Below are 9,885 nucleotides of genomic sequence, written 5' to 3'. Positions count from 1 at the left end.
CAGAGAACACGTACAAGTACAAACATAGATAAGTAAAGTGGCAGGTGGATTAAGGCGGTCAGTTGGTAGTGCAAATAAACAACGAGGTAGTAGTGCAATGAGATTAATAATTACTGGATAAATACAGTATATATGTTATTTACAGCAGGGTTGTATTGCAATATCTACAGTAGGCAGGATATGGCAGTGACAGTGGGACATGAAATTATTCAGCGATGAGGAAGTGGGTGATATTGATATAGATGGTTATTGAGGATGTATGACAGAATCAGGTGTTCAACAGAGTGACGGCCTGTGGGAAGAAACTGTTCTTGTGTCTTGTTGTGTTGGTGTACAGTGTTCTGTAGCGCCTACCAGAGGGGAGAAGTGTGAACAAGTTGTGTGCGATGGGTCAGCAGTGATGTTTGCTGCCAGTTTCTTGACTCTGGAGGTGTATAAGTCCTGGATGGAGGGCAGTTTGGCACCAATGATGCTTTCTGCAGTCCTGATAGTCCTTTTCAGTCTGTGTCCATCCTGTTTGGTGGCTGAACCAAACCAGACAATCAGGGAAGTGCTGAGAACCGACTGGATGACTGCAGAGTAGAACTGGATCAGCAGGAAGTACATCCTCTGCTGGGCCTTTTTGATGATGCTATCTGTGTTTGATGTCCACTTCAGGTCCTGGGAGATAGTGGATAGAGGTCCACAGGAACCTGGAAGCATCCACAGTAGCCACAGTGGTGTTGAGTATAGTGATGGGGGCAGTGTTGGGGGGCTCCCCTGAAGCTCACTGTCATCTCCACAGTCTTAAGAGGGTTCAGCTCTAGGTTGTTCTGACCACACCAGTTTAACAGACGTGTGGTCTCTTGAAGTGCAGTCATTGGTGTAGACGGAGAAAAGCAGTGGCGAGCACATCCTGGATGGATGTGATCTTCCCCAGTGTCACCTGCTGCCTCCTGTCTGTCAGAAAGTTAATAAGTAAGATAAATTAGATTGTATGATGAGGCTAAAGTGTATCCAGCTATATGAAACAATATAATATCGTGGTTTGTCAAGCAAAATTTTCGTTTTCAGTGGTGTCTTTGCTTGTAACATCCTTATACTTTATTTCACTCTTAAATCAGTGTAGCTTGTTGCTCAAATGACTTCACATATTTTTTCTGTTTGAATCATTTACACTAAACTCAATATGTACAATTTAGTGACAAAAGGTATCAACAAAACCCAAAAGTATTGAAATATAGATAAAATAAAAGGTATGAAAAATGATAAATTTCACCCATCACAATCTTCTTGCTTTGTATTTATTTGTTTGATTATTCTTTATTATTGTTTTACTTATTTTATCTGTCTATTTATGTAACTATTATGTGAAATAATCGTCAGAATTGTATGAAATTAATGTTTTGTCGGTTTATTCTTCTTTTTCCCCAAAATAAAACAAAATGTTACTTTGGTTTTTATAATACGTCACAGCAACAATAACAGAAAACAACCAGCGGCGGCGCTGTGTCAGCGGATGTGCAGACCGGAAGTGTCATAAACGGGCGGGAAGTTGAAATTTTTTAGAGTTTCAGATTTAGAAAAATACAGTTTCTAAATTAATGTTGGTGTAATAAAATAGGGTTTCGTTTTTCTCGGCGAACAGATAAAGTCAATCGATCATAATCGGCGTGGTTTGTGGTTGAATGCGGTCAGCGAGTCGAGTAAACTTGGTTAGCTGACAGGTTAACGTTACCGCCGCCCCGGCTGCTTGTTGTTGTTGTCTGTCACCATGGCGGAGAGAAACCTGGTGCAGGAGCTGAAGCGGTGGGCCACGGAGGAGTTCAACCTGCCCCCGGACAGCCTGCCCAATGACAGCTACTTTAAAACGTGGGTATCGGCTCGTTACTCACTAATACTGAAAAAGTAGACGCCCTCACAATCAGTGCTTAAGTTACTTTGCAGCGGTGAAGTAACGTTAACGTCGGTCATTTTGTTTTCCAGGCTCTGTGTTGGGACAGGGAAGTCCATATGGAAATATGTCATCCAGCACGTTTTCCAGCAGAGGTTAGCCTTCACGATGTCTTTCTATTTTTTTTTTAACCTTTTTGATAACGTATGCTTAGAGTACTACTGATTTTCTTATACGTTAACCAATAACCCACTCAGCCCATATTTGTCTGCTCGGCATTAAGGAAAACATGACGACTGATACATGGCCTGATCCCTAAAGTACACCACAGCCTCTACATTCACTATTCACTCTTTGACTGGACAGATGTTGACTGTGTCTGTTTTTCCAGGAACGTGAGGATGATGCGTGGCAACCTGCAGTGGTATCCTTTCACACAAGTCCTAAAGGCTCAATTCAGATGGAGAAATTTCTCATTGATTATCCAAATGGGAGGGACGTGAGCTAAATTTAAAGTCTAAAAAAATGGAGGGGTCTGAATACTTTCCAAATGCACTGTACAATGGTGTGTTCAGAAAGTTGATATATAATTGGATTTTTTCTGATGTCACTCTAAAATCATTGAGACAGAATAGAGTTAGTATCTTGGGTCCTTGGTTGTGTCTGGTTCAAATCTCAGGGACCTTTACCGTTCCTTCTCTCTCTCTGCCTTATGTAAAGTATCTGCTGTGCTATCTTATTACAAATACCCCTAGAAATAATTGTACACAAGTCTTACTATCACTCAAGTAGATGCTGAATTTCCTTAGCTACCACAGCCATTTCCAATTTATCATGTTATATCATGTCATTGGGTGATTTCCTTAGCACTGTAATTTTCAAGGTACAAAGTTCTTCAAGACAAAGAGGTAGGACACAGCTTGTATTCTTCCCTGTTGTAGTATTGATGGTTTAATATCATACACAAGGTGGAATTGGTCATCTCACTACGAAAGCTACTGATGAGATGAAATATGTTTCTGTATGGTGGTGTATTTGCTTGCTCACAGTTGAAGCAGACGGAGGGCCAGAGTGAAGCTGCTAAACAGAGAGAGCTTCAGAGGAAGATCGAGCAGTTGAGAGCTGAGATCAGTCACCTGGACTCTCAGATCAGTGGAACAGAGGAACAGTTGGCCACACAAGGTTAGTTCATCTCATGCAGCGAGGGCTGGGAAGCTGCACTCACAGTATTTAATTACAGTCATACACTTTGACTACTGTGTGTGTGTACACAATATAAACGGTTTCTTGGCACAGAAATATGCTGAATGATGTCATACCAGTGTTTTTCTACTGTCATTACAGAACAGTGTATCGGTCGTACCTGGGCCCAGGTGGAGGACAGCCAGCGCAGAGAGCTGCTTCTCCAGGCCTTCAAGCAGAACTGCATCGCGGGCTCCAAGATGTTATCTGAGGATGCACAAAAAATCAGAGGGCACTGCCAGGCAGTGGAGCAGATGGCCAGGTAAGGCTGAAATAAATAGAAATGAATGTAGCCTATTTACTGACCCATGCGAATGACATCGAGATATTAAAAGGAGTTACTGCATTGTGTTTCACAGGAAAGCAGAGGTTGAAGTGCTGTTTGATAAGTCTTCAAGCAGCAGTGATGCGGACACTGTAAACTCCAAAACCACAGCAGAGGCTCAGGTCCTGGTAAGAGCTGCCTAAACCTGCTATGTATTTTACTGAGCAGATTTTAATGTGTTGTGTGTCAAAACTGTCACCCAGGCTGTAGTTATCCAAGAAGGGTTGAGTTGAATAACAGTACTTGGTCATAGTTGCTTAAAGACCCACATCCAAAAGGCTTCTTCAGTTCCGGTTGTCATGCAGATACTGTTAATATATAGTGTATATTGAAGGAGGAGACAAATAACATCAAAATTATATGTACCGAATGCCATCTTCTGGTTTCTTAGGTTCTTAGCTTATTTGTTGTGTTTTGCTGTTTAAGGAATATTTACTTCAAAAGCTGATTGAGACAAATGTTGTCTTGACAATTTTTTTGGAAATTTTGTGATCCAAATCTGCACATTTGAAAGCAAAACATAAATAAATAAAATAAAAACACTTACTTAGAGTACAAGTAATGCAGTCCAAGCTGCCGTGGCAGGCTGATTAAAGAAAATCATCATTTCTTTTATTTTCCCCTGTCAGCGTGAGGTGAGAGAGCTGTGTGATGCCAGGGTCCACTTCTATCAGTCTTTACAAGAGAGTGAACTGAAAACGACAAACTCTACAGTCAAACGGTAAGAACTATTGTGGGCATAGTATTTATATCAACCAACCATTAACAAATCATATAACAGATTATTGTTAACTTTCACTCTTGAATTTCCATGCTCTCAGTATGACCCGTCAGCAGAGGACTACCATGTTTAAATACTGGTTGAGTGCTGTGGAGGTTGGTGTATTTTTGTCAACATTTTTTGAATATTTTGTTACATGTGTGTGTATATATATTAGCTGGAAGTCTCACTTTGAATTAACATGTTGTTGCTTGTCGTTGCATCAGAACCTGTTGGGTGGTTATCCTCCAAATCATATCCTCTCAGCGTTACAGTATTTAGCTTCCAGAGAGCAGAGGGAACTAGAGGACAAACTGGCTTCTCTGGATGTGACCCAGGATGTGACAGCTCTGCGGTAAGGCATACCATCACATTATTTTGATGTTTGTTTTTCACGTCATGATGGTTTCGTTCAAAATCTTCAAATGCTACAGCATTTTACGTGTTCATTGCAGGTTCCGCTATGAAAGCAATCACCTACTAGACATGTCAGCAGAAGAGGATAATGAGTTACCACCAGTTCAGAGCCTTTTACAGGTCCTAAACACAAACACTCACTGACACTTCCATATGAAATTATATAAAAAGAAGACAGGTCTGTGTGCTTTCTGGCATTTGTGACAAATGTATATTTTTGGGGGGGTTTCTAGGATGCCTGGGAAGAGGTGGAGCAAAGTTTAGTGGAACTGGCTCGAACTCGTTCCAGAGTCCAGCAGCTCAAAAACCAGCTGCAGGCCTGCAAGGAGGAGGCACAGCTGGAGGTGTCTGGAATTGCAGATGGACTCCATAATGACACCTTGGCACAGTAGGTCAACTCACTGTAGAGTTTGTTAATCAGGTCATGAAATTCAGACAGAAGTGTTATCTAAATTATATTCTGCTGGATGGGGCATCAGACACTGTACTCTGTGGATCCCACGATTGATATTGTAGTAATTTCCTATGATGGAAAACGAAAGTCCGGAAGAACATTTAGTATGTTAGTGTTGAAATGTGTTGTGTGTTGTTTCCACATTTATTGCCAAGATAACCAATACTCAAATACAAGTACCGGTATATATTTATTAGTTCTTGTCAAATAAAAAAAATTACTGTCTAGAATTTACCATGCCTTAATTTTTTTTCTTGAACTCTCTGTATTGCTGTCAGGTCGGCCCTAGAGCTGGAACTCCAGTGTGTGATGCAGGCAGCAGCCAGAGATCACATCAGAGAGCAGTGTATCCAGCTGGAGCAACATGCCAGAAGCCGACAGGAGGCTCTTAGAAACCTCCACAGCCAATGGAAAAGCATCCTGGACTTCAGGCAGCTAGTGGTGAGAGGGAATTCACTTCACCTTACTGTTTCATACACATTCAGATACATTATATCAGTGATTATTCAGCAAAATGTGGTCTGAGAGGATTTGGTTATATCTTGCGTTGACTGTCTGGAGATAAACATCTTGACTTGCCAGATTTTTTATGAACTCATAATGAAGAGCTGTCAATATTTCTGCAACATATACCGTAGAGCATGCTGTGTTGTTGTGTCTTTGCAGGTTCTCAGACAGGAGCAGATCAGAGGTCTGATTAAAGGCAACTCCACAGCCAAGACGGAGCTGATCCATCTGCACAGACAGGTGTGGTTGTTCTCCATCTGTGACTCTTAAGTAGACAAACATTTGCGTTGTGCTGTGGTGAAAGAAATGTTTTGGTTTGTTTAAGCTAAAAAAAAAAACAATAATAAAAAACATTTGTCATATAGAATCAAATTTCTGGGCATCTCTTGAGGATTTCTCTGCCTCTTTTTTTGCTTCAGTTACAGGAATTCATCCAGGGTAAGCTGGTGCCACAGTTTGAAGATGTCACCACTGCAGCCAACAGATTAAGGAACTCTATTTCTAAGGATGCCAGACAGTTTGGAGTGATTTCCCTTCCCGCTCTGGACCGCAGGACTGTTGACGAGTAAGAGAAAGTTGCCATTACTACATAACCAATCTAATTTTATTTTTGTTCCAGTTTAGGAAACGCTTCCTAAATCAACACCCGAACTGAGGACTTCATAACGGAGCAGATATTTCACTGCCAGAAAAATTTGTATTTGTTAATAAATCAAAAAGGCTTACACAAAAGAGGCTGCCAACAGTTTTTGTCCTCAGTTGTGTTGAGTTCTTTTGGATTTAATAATGAATTATGAATTCACGGAGGGAGGGAGGGAGATGAGAGAGACAGAGCAATAATATCTGTCAGAAAATGATCTGACTGCATCAGTGGTGCACCTGAGGCTCCGGCTGCAGTGGCCTGAAGCATTTGACTCTCTTTTAGAGAGTGCAACACAAGAAAATAATTTTTAATCATACTATTGATCGAGTGCTGAACAAAAATAGAAAAAATACACTTCTTGTATTTCAGAATTCAAAGGATCCCTGTGTTGTGCCTGTCCATCCATCGCTTGCAGTCTTCAACCTTCAGCAGCATGTGTCAGAGTCTGGCTTTCCCACTGTACAAGGTGAGTGTTAATGCATCACTCTCTTGCAATAATGGTGACATCTTCTCCTCTATTGTCTTTTGGCCAGAGCAGCAGTATACATGCGTGTCAGACCTTCGGTAATGTCCATGTGATCCATAATTCAGTTGCAGATGATTCAAATCAAAACAAGTTGTTTCCCATGTAATTTATGAACTTATTTGCTTGAATCGAAAAAATATGCATATAACAATGTCAAGTGAGCACAATGTGTGAACTACTGCTCTGTCAAGAAGCTTGTCCTTCCTATCAAAACTCTCTGCTTCATATTTGCACTTGTGTCTTTTTCAACATATCTTTTGAATCAACCAATGATTGAAGAACTTGTGGGTCAGTTATTTATAACCTTGGGCCCCAGTGCCATTATCATTTCTCACAATCTTACATGGTAGCTAACTGTACATTTTAAACTATGCATTGAAATGAAATGAAAAATGGACGCATAAACTGTGCATGTGAAATTTACCCGTGAACACTTCCTGGATTGGAATAAAAGTTGTTTTAGCAGCTCCCACACTTCACACTGCTCCTTAAACTCTACCTGCCCACAGTGTTTTAATTAACCAGCTCTCACCGCCATCGCTTGACCCCAGTCCTCTCACTAACAACTGATAAAATTAATATCCATGAAAATCAGTGTATCTACAGATGCAGAGCATCAATAGCCCTGTATCTTCTAGGCTGCTGTGAGTTTTCTCTTTGGGTACATCTGCTAGTTTTACAAACTCTTACCGTGCAACTTAATGTTCATATTAAATTACTTGTCCTTTGTCCCTTTCTCTGATTTTAACACAGACAATTTTTTCTTCTTCTTCCTAGGCTCCCGAAGAGTTGTGTTTCCAGGCGCACTCCCAGCAGCTTGAGTTACGCTTTCTCCGTCAGCTATTGAAACTTCACTCTGTTACCCTGCAGAAAATACAGAAGGAAGCGAAAATGCTGCATGCGTCTGATCAGAAAGGTAATCAGAGGAACTAATCAAGAGAAAGGCTTTTATCACGCTCAGAGGATACAGTAACAAGTGCTCCTTTTGGCCGTTTGGACAGATTGTGTATTTAGTATTAACTTGTCGAGAATATGTTTTAGAAACTGTCATGAGTTGTAGTAACAACAAATGTACTGTTTGTCCTCTGTCCGCTGTGCTTTTTAGCCTTGCTGTCCAGAGTTGTGGAGGAGGATCAGAAGCTTCTAATGTCTCTGGTACCGAGAGTCAGAAGCCTCACCCAACATTGTGCTCAAGGCCTTTCTTATGGAGACCAAGTCAAAACTGCCATCTCTTACTGGTGAGGAACATTTCTGAAGCAGATAACTTGCTGCACAGTTGATGCGACACATTTTGCATTTTTAAAGCGTTTAGAAATGTCTACAAAGAACAATTCAAACTGAGTCTACTTTCACAGTATCATAGCAAAGGTTTTAAACTAGTCTGTTACCTGAACTACATCTATAAACATGACATGTTCTCCTTCACGCTGCCTGCTCTGAATATACAGTCGATTTTCAACACTTTCTTACTGGTTCACCTTTCTTCTTGTGCCTACAGTAACTGTGCACACACCATTTTACAATGCAGTGGATTATGATGTGTTTACGATAAATTGTTCAGACAGCTATGTTTAACTGCAGATTTGTCTGATTATCAAACTACTGGCATTTCATCTTGAATGAGATGCATTGTGAAGTAGAAGTGTCATGTGACTGACAAGTTGTTGCTAGTTAATAATTCACTATTACGATTTGTGTCTTAGTGAAATCATACTTTAATGAAATTAATGTATTGTGTTACTAAATTTGAGCGAATGAGTCTGAGCAGGATGCAATTATGGTCTATGGACATTAGTTTTCTTTAATGTAAAGTAATGCAAATGTGAGACTACATTTATTTGAGTAACTGTACATTATGTCAAAACTATGAAAAACAGGACAAAACCATTCTCTTTTTAATAGTTGAGTCAGGCTTTAGCCTTTACCACTTGGATTGTGTGTAGATTTATTCTGAACATAAATCTGTTTGTATTTTTGCACAGATGTTAAGCTTCTGGATAACTTTTTTTTTACTGTCTGGCGTGTTCACTCTTGTAGGTGGGATCAACCGGTCCAACATGTCCTTCCTGATGTCAGTAAAGGGGGCCTGACTTTTCAGCAGTGGCTACAGAGATGGAAACTAGCTGCCAACGCATGTTAACAGACCACGTACAGGGGATACCTCTCTGCACCTTTTGGCTGCAAAACATCCATGCTGCACTCAAGGCTAGATGGCCAACAGACCACCTTTTCATCTGTTTTCATTGGTTTGATTAATTAACATGTGTTAAGTTAGTTTCACCAATAAAGACGATATCACATATTTTTGATAAAAGTACACTTTAGCTCATTGTTTGCTAATTGTCTGGTCCTGTCCCAGGGTGGTGACCTGGATCAACATTTGTAAACCAACAATAAATGAACAGGCTAATCTGGATATAGCTGCAGTAGTTAACAAATAAACACATGGACTGTAGTGTTAAACACAACTGCAATGATCAGTAACCTTATTAACCTGTTTTGATGATCAATTGCTTTAGATACTTTTCAAGAAAACTCTGCCAAGCATTTGTTGTTTCCAGCTGCTTGAGCATGCAACTTCGCTGCTCTAAATAAATTGTGTATTGTTTTAGGATTTGTAACTCTTGGTTGGACAAAATCAGATAGGATTGGATCGGGTGATGGCACAAGCTGCTGTAGCACATTTATCACTTGTTTTTTTTGTGGGTGTTTTTATTATTTTCAATTGATTGAAAATGAAAATCATTATATGCTGTCCTACTGTGAAGCAGCAGTGGTTGTAAACTAAGCCCATGCTTTATCCCAGCCGTTTACAGTCATTATTACTCCTCCTGATATGTTAGCACGTTTAAGTAATTTCCTAATAAATTTTATTAAAACTATTCCCTCCTCCTTTCTTCCTTGAAATAAACACACAATGAAGTTGTCGAAAACTGCCCCCCACCCCCCACCCTCTTTCCAGCTCTAGTAAGTGAAGACCAAGCTGAATCCACGCTTCATTTCGCTCATATAAGCCTCCAGTTAGAGATGTGCTGCAGATTATCATCGGCCCAGTATCGATTCCCCCCTCACGGTCGGGCGGCTCGGTCCACCGTCGATGTTGTTGTAGTTGCGGGTTACAGTGTGAAGTATGTAGCT

At 40.5% G+C, this 9,885-nt stretch overlaps 1 protein-coding gene across 1 annotated transcript; it reads left to right on the top strand.

Moving 5' to 3' along the window:
* Positions 1-1,500: 1,500 nt before the first annotated feature.
* Positions 1,501-9,622, top strand: haus5 (HAUS augmin-like complex, subunit 5). Its single transcript, XM_085774331.1, has 19 exons — positions 1,501-1,851; positions 1,966-2,028; positions 2,265-2,297; positions 2,757-2,781; positions 2,923-3,055; positions 3,218-3,377; positions 3,475-3,568; positions 4,070-4,161; positions 4,262-4,316; positions 4,428-4,555; positions 4,656-4,737; positions 4,851-5,005; positions 5,350-5,512; positions 5,738-5,818; positions 5,998-6,143; positions 6,591-6,687; positions 7,525-7,663; positions 7,853-7,985; positions 8,785-9,622. Exons 1-19 carry the CDS (start codon positions 1,754-1,756, stop codon positions 8,885-8,887), a joined length of 1,980 nt encoding a protein of 659 aa, XP_085630457.1. The 5' UTR covers positions 1,501-1,753; the 3' UTR covers positions 8,888-9,622.
* Positions 9,623-9,885: the final 263 nt, after the last annotated feature.

Source organism: Trachurus japonicus, chromosome 4, assembly GCF_045865225.1.
Source record: "Trachurus japonicus isolate A0001 chromosome 4, Traja_1.0".
NCBI lineage: Eukaryota > Metazoa > Chordata > Actinopteri > Carangiformes > Carangidae > Trachurus > Trachurus japonicus.
The sequence above is the reverse complement of the archived record's forward strand: the minus strand, read 5'-3'. Positions and strand labels throughout refer to the sequence as shown.